The sequence below is a fragment of the Centruroides sculpturatus genome, unplaced genomic scaffold (assembly GCF_000671375.1).
Source record: "Centruroides sculpturatus isolate CEXI.00-Female unplaced genomic scaffold, Cexi_2.0 scaffold857, whole genome shotgun sequence".
Lineage (NCBI taxonomy): Eukaryota > Metazoa > Arthropoda > Arachnida > Scorpiones > Buthidae > Centruroides > Centruroides sculpturatus.
Genome location: NW_019385135.1, coordinates 81053 through 104233, shown reverse-complemented (window position 1 = coordinate 104233; position 23181 = coordinate 81053). Strand labels below are relative to the sequence as shown.

The following is a 23181-nucleotide window of genomic DNA, read 5'->3' as shown; positions in this document are numbered from 1 at the left end:
ACTTCTAGGCTTACAGGAAAGCAGTGCTGAACATCTGACGTACATGTTTCGTGTTTAAAACTTCGTTTTCAACCTCACTAATAAGTAGTAACTTCGTGCAAGTGAAAACAAAACAAAAGCTTACATAATCATGTATCTTCTTTTGTGTATGTGCAAAATGTAGCAATATCTGATTGTGTTTGTTTGAATTTGACTACCAATTTGCAATATAAAAATTTAAAACATAATTGCTCAAAAATGACTAAAATGTTGAATCAGTTTACATAAAAATCCAGACATGTTTGTTCTGTGTAAGATAATAGATTATGTGAATAAACATTAAGGTAAATTAGAAGAGTAGTTGGAACTAAACATGTTAAGTATTAGTTTAATTACTAAATTGGGACAGTAATTGTCACTAGTAGTTAACTACTTTCCATCTGTAGTAGTTAGTTAAGAATAAACATTGTTTGACAACAATCAAGTGGAAAACATTTTATCACATTATTACATGATTACATACATAGAATGATTAAAGACAGTGTTAAATTTGTAAGAATATTATAACTGAAAATACATGAATGTTTTTTGGGTAGAAATTAATTTTAGATCATTTGCTTATGTGATTATACTCTATATAAACAAATTAAAGTATAAAAGTAACTTCTATCACAGATCTATTTATTTTCTAAGGTCACTTATCTTTATCTTTTTCAAGAATTTTGTTATTATTTGGAATACTTTGTTGCCATCGTCTTTTGAAAAAAATATTTCTTATATCTTATCCTTTTTAGTATTACTATTGCCATCATGAACAGAAATTTATTAATTAATGATGACTGTTGGCAGTAGGAAACTTATATAAGAAGCAATTCAAATTTTGATAGGATTTTTCTAATTTATAATAATGAGCTAAATTAAAAATATTTTTGTATAATTGAGCTAATGATTTATTCTAGTCTGTAATGGAGACAAGCTGACGACACTACTCATAATGCATATTGTTACAGTGCAGTTTTTCTAAATTTATTTTTAAAAGTTTATGAATGGCAATTCATAAATACTATATTAAACATTGTTAAAATTTCACTTTTCTTTAATCAGTTGACATGGATATTTTAAAATTATTGTCACTAATGTAATGTTGATATGTAGGGCTCTAACATATCTGAATAGACCTCCTGAAAAATTCCTGGTGTTTTGTTCATATTCAATTCCAGGTCCCCTGAGTGATAGGCTGCCACCCTAACCACTCGTCTATGCAGTTTAATGGTAAGGATTAAGGCATTGTTCCTCATTTCTCACTGATATTGGCCAGTTCCATTGCTGATCAAGTCTACAATTCAATGTTGTGTAAGAATCAAAACTCACTGGCTATATAGCCTTAATGGGCTTGTACAGTACCTTGTGTTGCTAAATCAGTCAAATCAATAATTACTACAGCATTAAAATTAAAATAACTAAAAATTGTAATTTTAAAAGAATATAAGTAATAGATATTTCTACTTTTTACCAATTGTAAATTAGAACTAAATTTGCTTAATTAGTATTTCAATTAAGACAAATATTTGGATGATGGGTGGCTAGCGGAGTGGTTAACAATAATTTGTTATACTTCAATAGAAAAAATTTAAACAATGTTACTGAATCTTTTGTAGTATATATAAAATTAATTTTATATATAATAATTTAAACAGATAGATATTTAATTATTTAAAATTAATTTTTGTTTGTTATCTCTGCAACAAAGGACTACTGTATTGTTAACATTTTAATAATTATTAATTGTCTCATATAATGATTATTTGCAAAATTTCTGAAGTCTGGAAATTTAAATAATGGATTCAAAAAGCGTTGTGTGTGCTCAAGCGATTGCTACTGTAGCATTAGTTGGAATTACTGGATATTACAGTTTCAGAAGTTTGCTTGGTAAAGAATTTCATCTTGTTCAATCATTTAATTTTTGATGTAAAAAATTAACCTTATACTTCGAAATTTAAAACTCTTAAATGATTCTACAATAAAAATCCATGCAGACTAAAATTTTATTTCTATGAGAGAGAGATAGAGAGAGAGAGAGAGACTTCCTTTATGTTAATACAGGAACAGAACATAGTATAAGTTTTCTCTATACATTAAATATCCTGAATTAATGTTATGTAATTTTATTGAATTTAATCAACAAAATTTTGAATTATTTACTAAAAAAAAGTAGGAACTGGTGCCAGATTTTTCACCATTGCCATTTGTGTATCGTTTAATTATTAAATTATAATTGCTAAAATGCATAATGGACACTTGTGTAAAAATATAAAATATATTTATTGAATTTCTAAAGAAATATTAAAAATAAATGTTAATTTTATTTGTATTAAATTTCATAATTAATTTAATTTTTCGATAAACCAGTCGGGAAAGGAAAACGTTACAATGCAGCAAAATCGATTCAGAAATGGGTTCGAGGTCTGAAAATTTTGACGCGCTTACACGAAAAGGTAATTTTTGCATTAATTATTACTATACTTTATTAAAGAACATTTATTAAAATTGTATGAAACAAAATGTTTTAAATTTATAATGTCCAAATAGCAAAATAAATAAAATAATCAGGTGGAATTAGATTAATTATACAGCTATAACTTGAGTAATATGTGTTGTTTTATCTTGATGGTTAATTGGGCTTTATCATTTGCTTATTATTATAATTTTTGATTGATCTTTTTATATAATTGATTAAAATGGTTCATTAATGTTTCAAAAACTTCAAATAACACATCAAAAGCTGCTTTATTGGAGTAAAAATGAAATAAATGCTAATTAAATAGTGTCATTTTGTATTTAAAGTGTTCCAGAATGTTTATTTATATCTGTTTTTAAATTTATATTTTATGTTATAGTCTGAAAGCACTTGGTAATTAGTATTTATTTCATTTTTTTCTCCATTAAAGCAGTTTTGAGATGTTAAATAAAACAGTTAAAAAAAAATCCAGGACACTAAAGTTCATTCAGAACATAAATGTATACTATCCAAATGGGATCTTCACTTGTCCTTTCTTAAACTAGTAACTAATCTAAAATGTACTGAGGGCTATGTTTGTGTTCCGAATGTTATCCAGTTACCAGTGGACATTTTGCCTTTACCAAATTTACTGATATTGTAGCCACAAATAAAAGGTTGATCCTCAGTGTAATTAGTTTCCAGTGTGAAAAAGGACAAGTGAAGATGCCATTTTGGATGGTCAGTTTTTATTAAAAGATTTTTAAAAAAATATCAACAATGACCAACAGATTTTAAAATTTTCATTCACCTGAACATGATGAACATAAGTTCATTGAAAACACTAGCAAAAGTAAAAAACTGTTAATGCCACACTCAGTATGTTTTTACTTCTGAGGAGGTCATAGAGCTGTACCTCTTGAGAAGGAAATCGTTTAAGTTGGTCACCGATTATATCCACGAGTAATGTTGTTGTTGTCATGCCAGAGGAATGAATACTGGATAGTAAAGAACTCCAATTGTCGTTGTCACGAGTTCCTTTTACATAAGTATATACAAGGGTTACAATTGCATTGACCACAGAAAGAATGTTCAGAGTGCATGGGTAAGTGAAAGTCTGAACAGAAACACGTTGACCCAGAAAAGTGAGTTAGCCTCATTCTTGATGTCACATAGGTTGGAGACAGTGATCAAGTGCACCGTTGCTAACTGTTGCACTTCCTTTTATTGCTAATGAGAAACTTTGTAAGAAATAATCTGTATTTTTTTTAAATAAAAATCAACACCTTTAAACTTCCAGCAAATCGTTTTTAAAATATTAAAAAACGATTTGCTGGAAGTTTAAAGGTGTTGATTTTTATTTAATGTGTGGTTCCAGTAAGGAAAGTATTTTATTTATTATGTATTTTTTTTTGCTCTTGAAGGTATTAGAGCTTTAGAGTAAATTTCAGATTGTTCAGTCTGATTTCTGTATTTGTGGTCCATCAGAAAGAACACCTTACCATTCATTTAACTCAGATCAAGTCTATTTACAACTATTTACAGTACAGTGATACCTTGACTTACGCTACCCTGACTTACGCGAACCCGGAGTTACGCGATTTTCAAATCTCGTCGATTCATCTTTTATTTGAGCACCATGCAACTCTTGATTACTCATTCCCTCCACACTGTCATTCAACTTACATGTTCGGATATGTTGCGCGGAATCGACACATAGCTACAATTTATTTTGTGTTATTTATTTCTGTGTTTGTTATATCTATGGAGACTCGAGAGACTCTATGTGGTGACTTCTTGTAACAACGAACGAATCAAAAGATGAGATAAGATTAACAAGAACATTTATTAGCTTACATACATCCAACTTGGATTTTACACACATTGAAAAATTATACCCCGACTTACACGAATTTGACTTATGCAGTTATCACTCAGTCCCACCTATCGCGTAAGTTCAGGGTATCACTGTATATACAACAATACTTATTGATTGCTACCAACAACATAGTCTAAAGCCTTGCTTTTATTCTGTCCTGTCCTGTTCACTTGGTCAAGTTGCCTTTTATCCAACTTCAAGATCTGAGGCTGTCTAATCTGGAGTAGGCTCAGCAGCTTTCTTTTGGGCCCCCTCGGTTGGCATACCTTTCTGAACTTGATCAGGATGACTACTGACCCTCTCCAGAAAATGGGTTTTGATGAGTGCAAACCTGAATCACTTTGTCTCTACTTGTTAGACCTCTTTGACGCTTAGTAACATTTAATAATGTCTAAATCAAAATTTTGAGCTATAATCTCAAGTTTGTCCACTCAAAATTTTGATTTAGATGTATTGTTTGAGTCTACCTCTCAAATATGCAGTAAGTTATAACTGAAATATGGATATAGTTTACAGTAGCTTATGGCAAAAGCATATAATTAAGTCCTGTCACTTTTATTGTTACACTAATCATATTGCTTTTTAATGCGATTTATACAGTATGTGAATGATAGAATGTACAGTACATCTTGTGTTGCATGGAACACATCTGATTCAAATTCTTTCTATGCTCTATGTGCTGTGAAGCATTAGAATAATGCTTTAATCTGCCATTACTCCTTGCATGGCAGCCACAATTCTATAGCTCCTGCAAATTACTCATTTCTAACAATTGGTTGTATATTGCATACCTCTCAGATAATAATTAACATAATTACAGTAATTTAAAATAGTAGAATTCATTTTGAAAGACTATTTTTATGAATTATTTTTCTCTTTTTTTTTTTTTTAGCATTTATACAGTTACAAAATTTGTTATGATTTTTCACTGAATTTACATTTTTTTTTCCTATGACACTTGTTAAATCATAAAAATTTAATATTTGTATTAAATGTGATTATTTATTTGTATAAACTACATTTTTAATTATTTTATACTGTTCCTTTCATGTCACTGCAGGAAGTATCAGCTACAAAAATTGAGGAATGGTGGAGAACAGTTTCGAGAAAGGATAATTTGTTGCAAGCAATTGAGACGAAAAATGAGCAGAATCAGAAATTTGCTTTTTCTTTACCATTTGTAACAAATGCCATTACAAATTTGAAACAGGTAAGAAATTTTTAAAAGTTGACCATTAGTTGTTTAAATCCACTAGTCACTATCCCAGCACACAACACAGGGAAGTTGAAATCATATTAAATTTGACCCTCCAGGTTTTTTGCAAATCTCAATGTTTCAACACCCCAAATTCAAAACTGTCAAAACATGAAAAAAATTCTGTGTATATCAGTGGCGTGCCATCCATGGAAGCTGTGGAAGTGCTGCTTCCCTTGTATTTTCTAAAATATAAATACATATTGTGCAGTTATTTTCATATTTTAATGTACTTTGAATTAATTAAAATTAATATTATATTAGAACTGCATTATGTACTTATTACAAATTTCTATACATGTGAAAAAATGATAAGATTGCTATTGTATATTCAAATATAAGTTCATGTATGCATATTCCCTATGGAAGCACTGTATTGTCGAATATGATACAGCTTTCATGGCTGAAATATTTTAATCGTGTAAAGCAGCCAGATTATACGCATTTGCACATGTGCTTTACAGAGCACCGACCTCATGTGGTTTAGCTCGTGGATGCTACACACCAAAATATCATATGTTTCCAATGATTCTATCCAGGACTGGCATAGCTTCCCTATCATCAAATGTCACCACACACCACTAGTGTATATGTATGTAACTCATATAAAAAGGGCATTGATGCTATTAAATTTTGGTGGTTAAAGGTCAAGGAGAGGAAATAGAGGGAGGTCATATGTTGTATCTCAAATGGAGTTGGACTTACCAGTTTCACTGTAGAGGGCAGATATTAAAAGTTTTACATATTGAGGTGGACCAATAGCCTCTAAGAAAAGGTCAACTCTGCCGTGGAGCTGTTAATATCCTCATGTGAGTGCAAATGGACACATTTTTATGTATTGTCTATATTAAGAAGAACACTCTATCAATAGTGGCAGTCCCATATATACGGATATATATATTAAACTCTATGAACTAAAGTAGAGCAATTCATGGTATTAATTTATTAATTGAGTGATTTAATGGAAAGTGTTGAAATAATAAAAANCAATAGCCTCTAAGAAAAGGTCAACTCTGCCGTGGAGCTGTTAATTTCATCATGTGAGTGCAAAAGGACACATTTTTATGTATTGTCTATATTAAGAAGAACACTCTATCAATAGTAGTGAAATGTAGTGGCACTCCTATATATACAGATATATATATTAAACTCTATGAACTAAAGTGGAGCAATTTATGGTATTAATTTATTAATTGAGTGATTTAGTGGAAAGTGTTGAAATAATAAAAATCTTCCTTCAAACACTGATTTAAAAATATTAATATTTTTCTTACTAAGAGTTGTAAAAGATTGATTATTTGCATATTGTAACTAGTATTTTGAACTAGTATTTTTATTTTTTTAAATATTTGTAATTTACTTTCATAAACAATATTAAAGTAAAGTATAGTTATTTCCTTGCAGTTTAATAAGCTTCAATATTTGCATTATTGTGCTTTTAGCTAGCAGTGCTCATTTTCGGGAATGTCATAATAACATTTCTGGATGCAAGTCGCAAATTATGAAAAGAATATGGTTTCCTAGGCAACCTTTTTCTTTTTAAACTGCCTTATTACCTTAGCCATTCAAGGTTTTTTATTATTATAACAGTCCTGAATACAAACATCACATGCTCATTAAAGTTCTAGAATACAAATAGTAAACCTTCTTAAACTATAAATTATATTTTTGTCATATGTACTATTTTTTGTTGATTCTTTCAATTGTTCAAGTTAATTTTTTTATTTTTTTTAATCTTTTAAACCTTTTATTCATAAGTATCATTCAGTTATATTGGTAAATTGATTAAACTTATTCTGTTTAATATTTTTTTCAGTTGTTGATAACAGGTATCATAGCAGATTGGTGGAGAAAATCTACTGTTAATAGTGAAACATATGCAGATAATGCAGAAGATATCTTAATCAAATGTATTGAAGATGTTGAATCTCAAAAGGTTAATATTTTATGTTAGTCTAATGTTTTTATTTTATTTTCTTAAGAGAAAATGAAAATTTTTTAGATGGAAAGGGTCTTTATTTAATACAGAAGGATCACCAACGTGCTTTATTTTCTTCTCGGAAGAATCATCCATAACACTTTCTTTAAACATGAATCAAATAGAATCTATTTTATTTATAGATAAGATTCTTAAATTATTAGCAGTAATGAAAAGTTTATACAAATTTCATAATAAGAGAGATATGTTTATACTATTGTATGTTTAACTAGCTGCAAGGACCCGCTTTGCTGGGTTTTTATTTGTATGTAATGTAGTTTTTTTTTTATATATAAAAGACTGTTTTTCTAAGTAATCTAGAATCTAGCTGCAAGGACCCGCTTCGCTGGGCAAAAAGTAACGATAGTGAAGATTAAGATAATTACATTATAGCTAATCTTATCCGTTTTCACAGAATGCAANTTATGTATTTTTTTTTGCTCTTGAAGGTATTAGAGCTTTAGAGTAAATTTCAGATTGTGCAGTCAGATTTCTGTATTTGTGGTCCATCAGAAAGAACACCTTACCATTCATTTAACTCAGATCAAGTCTATTTACAACTATTTACAGTATATACAACAATACTTATCGATTCCTACCAACAACATAGTCTAAAGCCTTGCTTTTTTTCTGTCCTGTTCACTCGGTCAAGTTGTCTTTTATCCAACTTCAAGATCTGAGGCTGTTTAATTTGGAGCTGGCTCAGCAGCTTTCCTTTGGGCCTCCCTCGGTTGGCATACTTTTCTCAACTTGATCAGGATGACTACTGACCCTCTCCGGAAAATGGGTTTCAACGAGTGCAAACCTGAATCACTTTGTCTCTACTTGTTAGACCTCGTTGATGCTTAGTAACATTTAATAACATCTAAATCAAAATTTTGAGCTGTAATCTCAAGTTTTTCTGCGCAAAATTTTGATTTAGATGTAGTTTACAGTAGCTTATGGCAAAAGCATATAATTAAGTCCTGTCACTTTTATTGTTACACTAATCATATTGCTTTTTAATTAATGTGATTTATACAGTATGTGAATGATAGAATGTACACTACATCTTGTATGCATGTGTTGCATGGAACACATCTGTTCAAATTCTTTCTATGCTCTATGTGCTGTAAAGCATTAGAATAATGCTTTAATCTGCCATTACTCCTTGCACGGCAGCCACAATTCTATAACTCCTGGAAATTACTCATTTCTAACAATTGGTTGTATATTGCATACCTCTCAGATGATAATTAACATAATTACAGTAATTTAAAATAGTAGAATTCATTTTGAAGGACTCTATTTTTATGAATTATTTTTCTCTTCTTTAGCATTTATACAGTTACAAATTTTGTTATGATTTTTCACTGAATGTACATTTTCTTTTTCTATGACACTTGTTAAATCATAAAAAGCAAAAACGTACTTACTCGTGCCTCTAACCGGTGTGTAGAAATACAAAATTTTGTATTTGTGTTGCATGGAAATTTTGTATTTCTACACACCGGTTAGAGGCACGAGTAAGTACGTTTTCGTTTATTATACACCCCAGTGTGCACGAAGAAGTTATAAATCATAAAAATTTAATATTCTTATTAAATGTGATTATTTATTTGTATAAAATACATTTTTATATATTTTATACTGTTCCTTTCATGTCACTGCAGGAAGTATCAGCTACAAAAATTGAGGAATGGTGGAGAACAGTTTCGAGAAAGGGTAATTTGTTGCAAGCAATTGAGACGAAAGATGAGCAGAATCAGAAATTTGCTTTTTCTTTACCATTTGTAACAAATGCCATTACAAATTTGAAACAGGTAAGAAATTTTTAAAAGTTGACCATTGCTTGTTTAAATCCACTAGTCACTATTTACTTTTACTGTCCCAGCACACAACACAGGGAAGTTGAAATCATATTAAATTTGACCCTCTAGGTTTTTTGCAAATCTCAATGTTTCAACACCCCAAACCCAAAACTGTCAAAACATGAAAAAAATTCTGTGTATATCAGTGGTGTGCCATTTGTGGAAGCTGTGGAAGTGCTGCTTCCCTTGTATTTTCTAAAATATAAATACATATTGTGCAGTTATTTTCATATTTTAATGTACTTTGAATTAATTAAAATTAATATTATATTAGAACTACATTATGTACTTATTACAAATTTCTATACATGTGAAAAAAATGATAAGATTGTATATTCAAATATAAGTTCGTGTATGCATATTCCCAATGGAAGCACTGTATTGTCGAATATGGGACAGTTTTCATGGCCAAAATATTTGAATCGTGTAAAGCAGCCAGATTATATGCATTTGCAAATGCGCTTTACAGAGCACCGACCTCGTGGTTTAGCTCGTGGATGCTACACACCAAAATATCATATAACACTTCCAATGATTCTATCCAGGACTGGCAAAGCTTCCCTATCATCAAATGTCACCACACACCACTGGTGTATATGTGTGTAACTCATATAAAAAGGGCATTGATGCAATTAAATTTTGGTAGTTAAAGGTCAAGGAGAGGAAATAGAGGGAGGTCATATGTTGTATCTCAAATGGAGTTGGACTTACCAGTTTCACTGTAGAGGGCAGATATTAAAAGTTTTACATATTGNTTTTTTTTTTTTTTTTTTTTTTTTTTTTTTTTTTTTTTTTTTTTTTTTTTTTTTTTTTTTTTTTTTTTTTTTTTGAGAATTTCAGATAGTTTTCAAATAAGACTAATACTAATCATGCAAGAAAAAGGTTGGGAACTCCATTTCTGTAAAATTATAGTTTAAATATATAATTTAGATAATAAAGATACTAGATGGTCAGTGTGGTTAAGGCATTAGCTTACCATTCTGGAAAACCCAGGATCAATTGTTGATTTATTGAGAAAATGCTTTATTGATAAAATATTTCAATCAAAATTACATTGAAGTAATAGTTAATGACTGTTAATGGTCTTCAATTTGTAGCCATTAAAATTCAATTTAAGTTTTCAAAAAGTGTTTTGAAACAGACCTTGTCAGATTCACTAAGCTCACACTAATTTTGCTATTATTTTGAATTTTAATTGATGCTTTATACTTGAAAATTATTTGTATAAATATGTCTAAAATCTTCCAATTGGGCATTACTGAGGTACTTTGGGAAATTAAATTCTTTTGGAATAAAAGATAATACCACTTTTTCCAACTTATAACTGGGTATTTTGAAATATTCTATCTTTACTCTTATAAAATATAGATTTTACAATACAGAATTAAAGAAGGAAAACAATGATATCAAAATTGTTCCCAAGAAAATAGGTAGAAGTGACTAAATTTAGGATAAAAGATATAGGAAATGAGTTTTATAGGATTTTATTGATGAAAATGGGAATGGAAATCATTGACAAAGGTTTCAAAATTACCAAAGAAATGTACATAACATTCATTCAAATATTCCTCAATACTTATAGGCTAATATTAATTAAATAATTATTTGTTGGAAATAATTTTGGAATCATTATTTGCTTTGTTTAATTCTGTGTCAAATGAACTATAGAGTAGGATGTCCCAAAATACCCAGTTGTCAGCAATTGAAGCTTTTGCATAGTAGGCTGTAGCATCATAATGCCAATAAGATATATTTCTTTATTAAAGAAAATTATTAATAAATGCTAATAATTTTCTTTAATTAATAGTAATCGTTCATGTATATAGTTTTTATGGGCCCATTTCAGGAAAAGAAATATAGCTTTCAATGATTTTTTTTTTGCTGATTGTAAACCAAATGCATGGTTTTTAAATTTCAATGAACAATTTTTTGTCGTTGTGGGTATGAAAATCTTCTAAATTTACTGTTTAAATTGTTTACTAATTGGTTTATTTAAATTATTTGTGGACAAGTATACTTATAAGAAGTTTAAATACACATATTTAGAACAAATGCTAAAATCTCTAGTTTTGATAATAGTTCATTTACTCTTTCAATACATTATCATTTAAGTCAGATGAATACAAATGATTATGTTAATGTGATATTTAAATATTCATACTTACATTTAAATAACAAATATTCAATATACTTCATTGTTTAACTTACAGAAACTTGTTGAGGCAGAATACTCTTAGAATTTATGTAAAGTAAATCACTGTTAACAAAACAGAATGGTTTATTTATTTGTATTGTGCTTAAAATATGTTTAATTTATAATGTGATATTTAATTTTATAGAAAAACGATGTGGAAGAAATTGCCAAATGGTGGCAAACAGTTGTCGACGAATATAGATTGTCCGTGAAAGACTTACCATTAGATGTAGGATGTGAATGTAATGTTAATAAAAACAGCAAAAAAGAATTTGGCGAACCAGTTAACGAGTTGAAAATTAAAGAGCAAGTTCCGACTGATTATGGAAGTCATCTTAGATGTCTGGAAGTATCTGAAAACAAAACCAATAATGTAAGTCAAGTCAAGCCAAATATACTGTATATTATTAACTAAAATTTGTATATTTTATTCTAACTTATAATTTATTTTGAATTAATTTGTTGAAAGTGCTGTATTATATAATGGAATAGATGTTTAAATTATAAAGCTTTAAATAAGATATTTTTATTAATATAAAGATGAATGCATTTACACTGTTTTATTCTAACAATTATCTGTAATGCAGAAAATATTTAATTTTAATTTGAATGCTGTTTATTATGCACGAAATCAATATTGAAATATTTGAATATGGTTACATTAACTTGTTGTTCTACACCGAGTTAACATAACAAGTGCAAAATGATCAAACTACAAGACGGATGTGATAAAATAATCTTATATCCTACTTAACAAGTTATTTTACCATTTCTATGCATTTGTAGCTAGAACTATTTTAAGATGATCAATACAAAACCTTCCTCACTTGTTTCTAGCCGTTTAGACACGAGTATGAACGTTTTCGGCCTTCTTAATAGGACTTCTTCAGGTACACTGTGATCTGTTAGAGCGTCGGTTGGTAGTGCAGCGTTTAAACTTCTATCAATCGACGCTCTAACAGATCACAGTGTACCTGAAGAAGGCCTATTAAGAAGGTCGAAAACATTCGTACTCATGTACAAACGGCTAGAAACAAGTGAAAAAGGTTTTGTATTGATTACTTTACCATTTCTGTACACCTTGAATAATGATTCTAATAAAATAAAGATAATATTTAATGTAATAAAACTTGTATTTAAAGAATAAAATTATACTTTGTGGAAACAAAAGTATAGTTCATTATTTAATTTTAATGTTAATAAAAGTATATGAAGTGATAACAATAGTATCATTACAGATTGACATCGTTAATGTTGAAATCTTAGAAAATCAAGAATCGAAACATCTTCAACCGAGTAGCTGTTGGTCTGAATGTGCTTCATCTAGTTATAGAAAGAACAGTAGCAGCGAATCTTCTACAGAAGGAAGCTCACTTGTGGAAATACCATTAAAAAAATGTTCTCCAGTGTTTTCTTTATTTGGAGAAAATGCAATCATAAATCAAAATGAAAAACTGAAAGAAGTGGAAGAATTTTCAGAACCCAGGATAGAAATTATTCAGGATTTTAAATTTAATTCTCTATCTGAATCATCAGATAATGAATTTAAAGATGATATCTTACAAGCAAGAGATAATTTTGGTGATGATGATTTTTTCAAATCATGTACAGAGAATAATGTAAGTGAATAAAGCTGTTCTTTTATTAATTACAAGGGAGGATTAATAGATAAGGTAACAAGTGGATTTCTGAACATACCCTTCTTAGTAGAAATGTGAAATTATGACAGTAAATATGCATAGGTGAGAACACTATGTTTCCACATAATCACTGGATTTGTCCAAGCACTTGTTTCAGTTCAGTGGGTGATTATCGATGCATCCATTCCATCAGAAAATAATTTCGTGTCATGACTTTTCAGTTTGATGATTGTCTATTGTTCTCTCTACTCAATTGGAAATTGTCGCCCTTGAAGATGTTTCTTTCAGGGCCCCAAAGAGATGGAAGTTATAGGTGCCAGGTCCAAGTTACAGAGTCTTGATGCAAAATTCTTCTCTGATGGATTGAATGCATTGATTACTTGGTGGTACCTGCTTGGATAAATTTGGTGATTAAGTGAAAACATAGTATAACTTTTATAACAGTAAAGGTATAGATCTTACACCAATATTTTGGACTCTGAAATCAATCACAGTAACAAATATTTTGAAAAGTTCGCAATATTGGTGTAGATTCTGTCACAGGTTGTACCTTTACTGAAGGGAAATTGACTAGAATTCCAATCTGAAATACATTTATCATATCATTAGTATCTAGTACTTGCTCGAGAAGTCAGTAAGATTTTATATTAATAATAATTTTATTATTATTAATAATTTACAGTTACTATTAGTGATTTTTATTTACTTTGCATGACTGATTCTTTTATAATATTTTGATAAAGTCAATTAAGTAATTAGAAATTTATCAAACAAAGTTATTACTAATAATAATAACAATATCATAATTATATGTTTTTGTATAAACATTCTTAAACATCTGATTTAAAAGTATCTGAATTTATTTGTATAATTTGAGATGTTGCATTAGAGAATATGATTGTTACAATGCCAATTGTGTTCTATAACATAGCTTTTTTATAAATGTAGTCTTTATATATATAGGATATTCAATGGATTTTAGCACTTTTAAAATTTAACTCTGATAATTTTAAAATATTGATGTGTTAATTAGCTAATTTTATTTTGTTTTTATTGGTTGTTTTCTTGGCTAACCATCTAATAATGGACATCTTATAAATTTCATTTTAGAAATACCTTTAAAATCTAAAATACATTTAATGTAATAGCTTAAAAAACTTCAGATGAATATAAGAAAAAAAACCTAGTTTAACTCAAGAAATCAAATCCTTAATATTTCTGCTAAGGATCCTATTGTTTTCTAAATTTAAATGTCTTGATAAAGTAGTTTTGATACACAGTTATAGTAATTTTTATATATATTTTTAACTATATTAGATTTAAAACAGGGTTTATTTGATATTTTGCCTCTGAACTAAGACTCTGAAAATGGGTAACTTGTACAGGTTACCCATTTTCAGAGTCTTAATAAAGTCTTCACCCGTCATTTGAGTGTCATTGATACTATCAATGAGTTATATTATATTAGAGGTGTGTCTCTTGCACGCAGTTTCCAGAAGAATATGGTTGAAAAGTTGATCACAATATATAAGAAGGTTAAGTTTAACACCCCTACTTTGACTAAGAGTGAAAAGAAATTACTTTTGGTGACATACAACAAAGATCTGGATTGTTTTCTGTGATTTCAAGCTAACCAAGAATATAGTGATAGCAGGAAATCTTAAGAAGAACCTGATGTGTTTAGGGCTAGAGTTGCTGAAATTCTGCAAATTTATAAGCCATTACTGTTGGAGGCATTAATAGGAAGAGTGCTGATATACTTCACTCAATCTGGAAGTTTCTCTTTTAAGGAGAACTTCAATTTGACTTAATTCTGTACCATTTATTACGTACTTTCATTTTATTATTGTTAGTTATAATATTTCAATTATTTTAATTTTTTGATGTTTGTTAAAATTTTCATTTTGATAAGCTGTTATTATTCATTTTAATTCTATTTTAACTGAAATGATTTAATGTTCTAAATTAATTATATTTTTTTCTAAGTGTAAGATGCTTTCTATAAAAAACATTTATAGTCAGCAGTAATTCTTCTACTTTTCTCCAGTATTCAAGTAAATGTTTTTGACTATAATAATCTAAATCAGATGATTATGATTGCTCAGCCTTTGTCTTCTAGGATGAAATCATGGCAGAACAAATCACATTAAATTCTTCCATTTTTACTGCAGAGCTGCACGCTATTTATTTAGCCTTAACACATGTAATCAGGAAAGGTCATTGTTGCTGTGTGGTATACACTGACTCAGTTAGTACACTTCAGGCTTTGATGTCGTGTGATTCTAGTCCTCATTCCACAGTGATCAAAATTCAGAAACTAATTTGCCATCTTACTGCAAGTAATTTTTGTCTAAAATTTTGTTGGGTTTCAGGTCACGTGGGTATAAGAGGGAATGAAGAAGCTGACACAGCTGCAAAGTCAGCAAGTCTTCCACAGCATGCAATGCCTATTGAGGGAAGCGATTTGACACTGGTCATTAAAAAACGACTAGCAGAGATATGGCAAAATATGTGGAATTCACAAGTCCACAATAAACTACACGAGATCGGAACCTATCATAGAAAATTGGACACATAATAAACAGTATGATAAGAGATCTGAGGTCATTCTTACTTGTTTGAGAATTGGACATACTCAGTTGACTCATCAATACCTTTTGAAGGGTGACGATAGCCAGTATGCCAGTATTGCAGTTATACTTTAAGTGTTAAACACAATCTGTGCAATTGCTTTGCATTCGAGTGGATTCGTAGACAGCGTTTTGGAAATGCAAGTTTGACAGAGATTCTGGGCCAGAGGCCAAATCTAGATAAGTTATTGAACTTACTGAAAGTCACAAATACAGTAGAGCATCGATTTTCCATCTCAATTGAGGACTGGGGTTGGTTGGATAACCAAAAAATATGAAAAAATACATTATTAGTATAGTATATTAGTATATCCCGTGTAATTAGTATATTAGTGTATTGCTATTAACCTACTTTGCGTTGAATGTTCATCAATGTTAAACGTAACAAAAATTTTTTAAAATAATAATCGTCGCTATTGTATCATTAAAAATTAGAAAATTAAACCTCGTTTAAATACTGGCTCCCTTTTATGGTCGAGCCAGTGTTGCCAGCTAAAACACGTAAAAATATTATTAAAGTAGCCAAGACATAGCCAAATATTGTTGCGCCACATCACTAGCAGACATTTGAATTTGCCTACTAGAACGCGGTCGGTTAACCGATGTGACGGTTGATTGGGGTCGGATAATCGATACTCTACTGTATTTATAAACATATTTAATTTTTATTTTTATATACCTTGTTGTTTGTTCATTTGTACTGTTTATGTGTGTTGTTGTTTTGTGAATTTATTTTATTTCATTTTATTTATTAAAAACTTTTACCATTTGACATGGTGCAACTTAGCCTAAATGGCACTTGCACCAAAAAACCCAAACCGACTAACCAATCGACTATAATGACTATAAATGTTTTATATAGAAAGCAGTGTATACTTACAGTAAAATATAATAACTGAAAACCTAAACCTCTGTGTAATTAATTTTAAGTTAATTTATTTGGTGGCCAGATGGCTGAAGTAGTTAAAGAATCATCTTATTCCACTGGGCAATCTGGGATTGAATCTGGGTTAGCAATTCCAGGAATTTTTCATGTGTAGACTCTCCCAGATATATTGGGCTTCATCTCTCACCACTCGGTGTCCATGGTAGAAAGAGTAAAAAATTAATTTATATACATCTATCTAATTATATGAGAAAATTATACAGAGAAAGAAAAGCCAATTTGCATATTTACTGCTGTAGATTATTTGTATTAAATGTTTCTATAAATAAGTTTTATATTCAAAATTATATAATTGTTATTTATAGGAAATGAGAGTAGAAAGTATTTACAGTCAACATCCATTTGGTGAGAATATCTCAATAGAACATACTGATTTGGAAAAGGTAATAATAATATAATAAGATTATTATTATTATACAGTAGAGTCTCGAAAACTTGGCCTAATGTGGACCGAAGGTTGGCCGAGTTTGTGAAAATGCCGGGTTATCGGGAATGGGGTTAAAAAAAATAAGTATGAGTGTTTCCTCAGAAAATACTGTACTGTACTTGTATGTATTGTTTACTTGAGAATACAACAGAGAATAAACTGCCCAAATACCCTTAAACAAAGGAAAAGTACGTCTTTTATGAAGGCATAGAGCCTTTACTACATGAAAATGAAAATTAATGAATACACTGTGTACAGTAATTTACCTGATAAGACAGAATACTTTATGAGGCATAAGCCTGTCTATAATGAAAATTAATTAACTAAGGATTTTTTTGCCCTGCCAGGGTGTGGCCGAGTTATCCGGACTGCCGGGTTATCGAGTGCCGAGTTTTCGAGACTCTACTGTATAAGGATAAAATTACATACAATTATTTATTGTAAAAAAGAAATTTGAAGACTAAAATATTTTCCTTTTAAATTCATGTTTTTGTAGAAATGATGTTGATATATCAAGTATTGCTAATCTCTTTAGCTATTTATTTATTTTTCAAGTTAATTTAAAAGTTAAATATTATTAAGAATATATTAATTTTGCTCTAAATTCTGTACAAATAAAAAAAGATTTATTATATTTGATGTTTTATAATTGTTTCTTGAGTGTCAAGATGAGTTTCGAGAAAATCTCGAAGAATATTCTTCAAGAAGAAAAGCGGAATTCTTTTAGCATAAAAGCAACTAATGTTTAAATCACAATTTGTGGGAAGATATCGTTGTCAGTTTATTTATGAGAGCTCTCATTGTTTTTGCTTTATTAAGATCATATACTTTTCCATTCACTCATATTAACCAGATAAAAGAAGAAACAACCAGTGCTACTTAATAATATTCTTAGAACTAGTCAAAATCCAGTACTACATTATTGACTCAAGGAATAACAATTATTACATATAATGTAAAATTACATATAATGTAAAATGTAGAATGGATTAATCATTTTTACATTATTTCTTATGGGAAAGGTTGGTTCGGTATACGTCCTACTCGGTATAAGTCCAAACTTCGGGAACGGATTAACGTCTTATACCGAGGTTCCACTGTATATATATATAGATTACATTCTCACCTGGTAGACATCCCCTCCATTATTTATCACCCCATCGCGTCTGTTTTAGAACAAGTGTTTTCCTTTCTATCGAGTCTACCGCACCGACACGTGTTCTTGGTCCGATTTAACTTGAAGTTCCCCACTTAAAATTTTTNATATAATGTAAAATGTAGAATGGATTAATCATTTTTACATTATTTCTTATGGGAAAGGTTGGTTCGGTATACGTCCTACTCGGTATAAGTCCAAACTTCGGGAACGGATTAAGGTCTTATACCGAGGTTCCACTGTACTACAAAGCACAACTCACAAGTAATTGAAACACATGAATATTGGAATTTTATCTATATTTTTCCTCTGCATCACATGTCTGATCCATATTACACTTATATTAAAGAAGGAAAGATGGAAGATTCTGAGATTTGGTTTTAAATATGGTCTGTACTGTTTTTCAGATTTTTTTTTTTTTTTTGCATTAATAAAATCAAAACCCTGTGTAAAATGGAAACTTGCTTAAATGGAAACTGGCTTGTACTATTCCATTCCATTTTAGACAGATTTTAATGCAATAACTATAATAATTTAATATAGTAATTAAAAATACCGTATATCAAGTATCTCAGTCATTTTCATTTAATTTTAAATCATTACTAAAATTAAATTATTTTCAAATATTATTTTAAATTATCTATAAGTTTTTATTTAGTTTTTTTTATTATTTAACAGGAAATAGCAAGCAAAAAGTTGCAGAAGTTTTGGAGAATAACAAGAGAGAAAAAAGATTTTCAAATGAAATTGGCAAAGATTTCTCATATTAGCATCACTACGAAGAAATTTCTGTTACGCAGAAAACTTATGGTCGAAAGAGTGAGCATTATTTAATTTATATTATTTTAGTTAGTTTATATCCTTTAAATTTGTAATTTTGTGATTTGATGTTTAATAAAACCTATAATTTTAATTTTTTGATTCTTGAAAGACCAGAAATTATTTGTTTTTACAGTAATTTTCTATGATCTTTTTAAAAATTTAAACATTAAAATAACATGTTTTTGACATCGAGTAAAAGTGATTGAGATATGTAATCCTATGTCCTCGATCATGAGTTGCTTTGTCTGTCTCTTTGTATTTAATAATCTACTTGTGAAAAACACCAAAACATTAAATAATTAAATAAAAATTTATTGATGTAATTAGTTGTCTCCAAGCTTTGGCCCCCTCAAAAATTTTTTGCAGATGCCCATGGAAACAGACAGGGCATTTTGCATTCTGTAGTTTGCAAAGTTGGAATCCCTCATCATTGTACAACATGAGTAATCTGTGGGAAGTGTAGAATTAATACTGCCACGGAAGAAATGACAACAGATATGCCATAGCCAGCTTAGGAAGATTCAGATGTGTGCCATGTGACTGAGAAATTTTAATGGGCAAATGATAAACTTGGACAGTTTTCCAACGTTTTAATATACATTACAATGTTTTTGGATAATAATTAACATAATTACAATAACTTAAAATGGTCACATTCTTTTTGGAAAACTGTACTTACAAGAAGGTGTGTAGTCACTGCAGAAGAGGCAGCAAGACTATGCTTTTTTCGAAAACTTCATAATTCGACTGTGCTTCTTGCACATGAAGAACTATCCATAGGACAACCTGCCACTACGAATGTTACTTCCATATTAACAATAACATTGTTTTGAAACATTCTGTATATAGAAACATGAACAAATAACAATAATTAGAATTTCATTACATTTATAAAAGTATTTTTATTAATATTATGTCACGTATAGACGATAATTTGTTTTCTAAATTGATAGGATTTTGCATGTCTAAAGCTTCAGACTTTGTGGAGAATGATACAGGCAAAACAAAATTATCATGATTTATATAAAAGTGCAGTTATTTGCATAAGTGCTGGAAAGGGATTCTTGATGAGGAAAAGATATTATTCTTTCTTTTTGCTTGCAAAAAAGGTATGCGTTTTTCTCTAAATTATCTCATGAAGCAATATGAGTAAATTTAAAAAGCAAATAATTCGATTAAGCAAGTAATTCTATTAATAAACACTTTTTTAATAGAAGAAAACATGCAGGAAATTGCAAATATGGTGGAAGAACTTAATGAATAGAAAAACCTCAATTAAAATAATATTACTACAGGCACTTGGAAGAGGATTTCTGCAACAGAAACTTCTTAAACAAAAATTAGTAAGTAATGAAGTCAAAACTTATTTAAAATAATTATTTTTATAGTGGAACAATTTTTATTTATTAGTTACACCTGTATTAATAATCTTTAATTAATCGCATGAGGCAATTTTGTTGTGTATATTTGAAAATTCAGTATAAACAATGAATTAAAGCAAACTGTTTCTTATATGACCAGCTATAATTCCACACATTATACATAGACCTGAGATGTAATAGATGGGTGAAGGATGAGGAAATAATATCTCAATTCATACAGTTTATGATAAATTATAGGGGATTAGACTGAGTTCAAAACTTGGATTTTTTACTATGATACAATAATACTTGAATGAGCAAAACGTTTAATGTTTTAATAATCAGTTCTTATCATAAATTTCTAATGATGAACAAATGGATATCATAAAAACTTATGTAGAAGATGACCAATCAGCCAAGAAGATTGACGTCAGCTTACTTCTCTGAGAGACTCTTAATTGAATTAGGGTGGTTGAACAACTGTAGGAATTTTATCCTAGATATACTGTCCCTGTCTCTAACCAGCTGATCATCTCATTGTTGGTCTGGCTGAATCCAAGATGGGTATAGTAATATGATTAACTTCAATTACTCTTTTAACAATAGATTCTGATATTTTAATGTTAATTTACTATTAATTTAGTAGTATTTAGTAATAGGGAGAATCTATGAAATAATAAAATAGAAATTTTCAATTTCTTGTCGTTCAAAACATTATCTTTCTGCATATAGGAATCATTAAAATACTTTTTTCCTGTAAAGGAGTGAATGCTTTTAGATTTCTCTATCCATCTTCACAGCTTAAATAAAAAAAAATCAAGTTCAGTTTGAATTTCCTACCCTATTAGAATCATCATCATCATTATCACTGTCCATGAGAGTAGTGCCTCTTGGAACCTGATGCCATTTTCACCATTCTTTTCCATCCCTCTCTGTCTAGGGCACAGTGAACCAGCTCCTGAATACTATTCTTGCACCATTCTTTTACATATCCATCCATTCCCTGTATGGCCTGTGTCTTTTATTTGTCTCTTCCATGATTCTAAGTGTTATAGTTTTAATTACTTTCTTGTCACTCATTCTACAGATGTGACCAAAAAGGCCAAGTTTCCTTTGAATGACCTGTTGGAATAGTGTTTTCACTAGTTGGATTCATTTTCAGACTTCATCATTTGCAACTCTGTCATGCTAATCTACTCTGAGTAGCTACCTATCACATTTTCTTTCAAAGGCATCTAGTTGTCTTCTGGTTTATTGGTGTAAATCCCATGCCTCACAGATATAGAATATACCAGTAAAGATGCATGCATCTGTGCCATTCATATTAGAATATCTCTTCAAATCCAAATGTGACCGTGTATGCATTTGTTCTAAAATTGTTTATAATTTAATCCTCTGTTGTTTCATTTCCAACTTTTCTGTTTTCCATTTTTTATTTCTTACTATCCATTTTCATGTGGATGATGATGTGTCTACATCCATTAGTATAATCAGAGACTCTCTGGGCCCATATACCTTTATAAATAAATTAAGAAAACATCATATAAGAACAGGGAAAAGATTTGAATATGACAAATGCAGTTATGCTTATGTATAAACAAAATCTTTATCCACAGCATTAGTTACTAATCTACAGGGGTGTGCTTGTTAACACAGTCTAATGTGGGCATCTCTCATTACAAAAGAGAAAAATATGTTTAATTAGTTCCAATTGGAAAGAGCTTTTTTGTTTTTAATCATAAAGAAATACTGAAATCAAAACAAAAATATTTAAAATCATGATTAACTCCAAAGACGAAAACCAGTAACGAAAACAATTTAATAACTGAGCTAATGTTTTTGACCCTGTTTAAAGGTCATCTTCTTAAGATAGAACGAAAACAACTTACTGGATTTGAGTGTATTTGGAGTTAAGTATTAAGATTTTACATAGTTCTTATAATGTTTATTATTACTGTATTTAAAGGAAATGTTAAGTGTGTTTATATATATAACTAATTTTTAGAGAGAAAATTATATCAGTAAATTAAGTGAACAGTATGAAGAGGAAACAGCCAATATTATGATCATTCAGAAGGTTTTGAGATGTTGTTTAACATGGTTTGAAGTAAAAGGAGATATTATGGAAATGTCAAAAGTGAGTATAATGACATAATTCCTAAAAGACATTTAAAAGAAATTTTATAACAGGAGATCTGAAGTTATTATTACTCGTTTGAGAATTGGACATACTCAGTTGACTCATCAATACCTTTTGAAGGGTGACGATAGCCAGTATGCCAGTATTGCAGTTATACTTTAAGTGTTAAACACANTCTATGCATGATGGAAGAAAATTTGGGAAATTCTATGGAAGAAATTTTGAAAAGAAAAAAGTAACTTAATTTGAACATTATTTAATATTTTTCATACTTTATTATGGTAATTAATTCTTTAATTTTTCAATTTAGGTACAGATGCACGCCATTTTAATAACAGAGAATAAGTATATTTTATAATTAAAAGAAAGCTAATATAAAAAAACTTTTTAAGTCAAAATTGTTTAATTAAATAAAATCTTTTAAATG

At 29.4% G+C, this 23181-nt stretch overlaps 1 protein-coding gene across 1 annotated transcript; it reads left to right on the top strand.

The window, feature by feature from the left end:
• Positions 1 to 1724: 1724 nt before the first annotated feature.
• On the top strand, positions 1725 to 22769 carry LOC111635259. The gene is made up of 11 exons (XM_023380169.1): positions 1725 to 1908; positions 2389 to 2474; positions 5416 to 5565; positions 7427 to 7546; positions 11778 to 12005; positions 12871 to 13251; positions 17154 to 17231; positions 19110 to 19250; positions 20207 to 20362; positions 20468 to 20596; positions 22620 to 22769. The coding sequence occupies exons 1-11, from the start codon at positions 1818 to 1820 to the stop codon at positions 22767 to 22769; spliced, it is 1710 nt and encodes a 569-aa protein (XP_023235937.1). The 5' UTR covers positions 1725 to 1817.
• The last annotated feature ends 412 nt before the right edge of the window (positions 22770 to 23181 follow it).

What these genes read in the sequence shown, in the direction of transcription:
- LOC111635259 (XM_023380169.1), top strand. Translation starts at nt 1,818, where the DNA reads ATGGATTCAAAAAGCGTTGTGTGTGCTCAAGCGATTGCTACTGTAGCA. An exon ending in TGACGCGCTTACACGAAAAG is followed by an intron (nt 2,475 to 5,415) that starts GTAATTTTTGCA and finishes ATGTCACTGCAG; the next exon opens with GAAGTATCAGCTACAAAAAT. An exon ending in AATCATGTACAGAGAATAAT is followed by an intron (nt 13,252 to 17,153) that starts GTAAGTGAATAA and finishes TGTTATTTATAG; the next exon opens with GAAATGAGAGTAGAAAGTAT.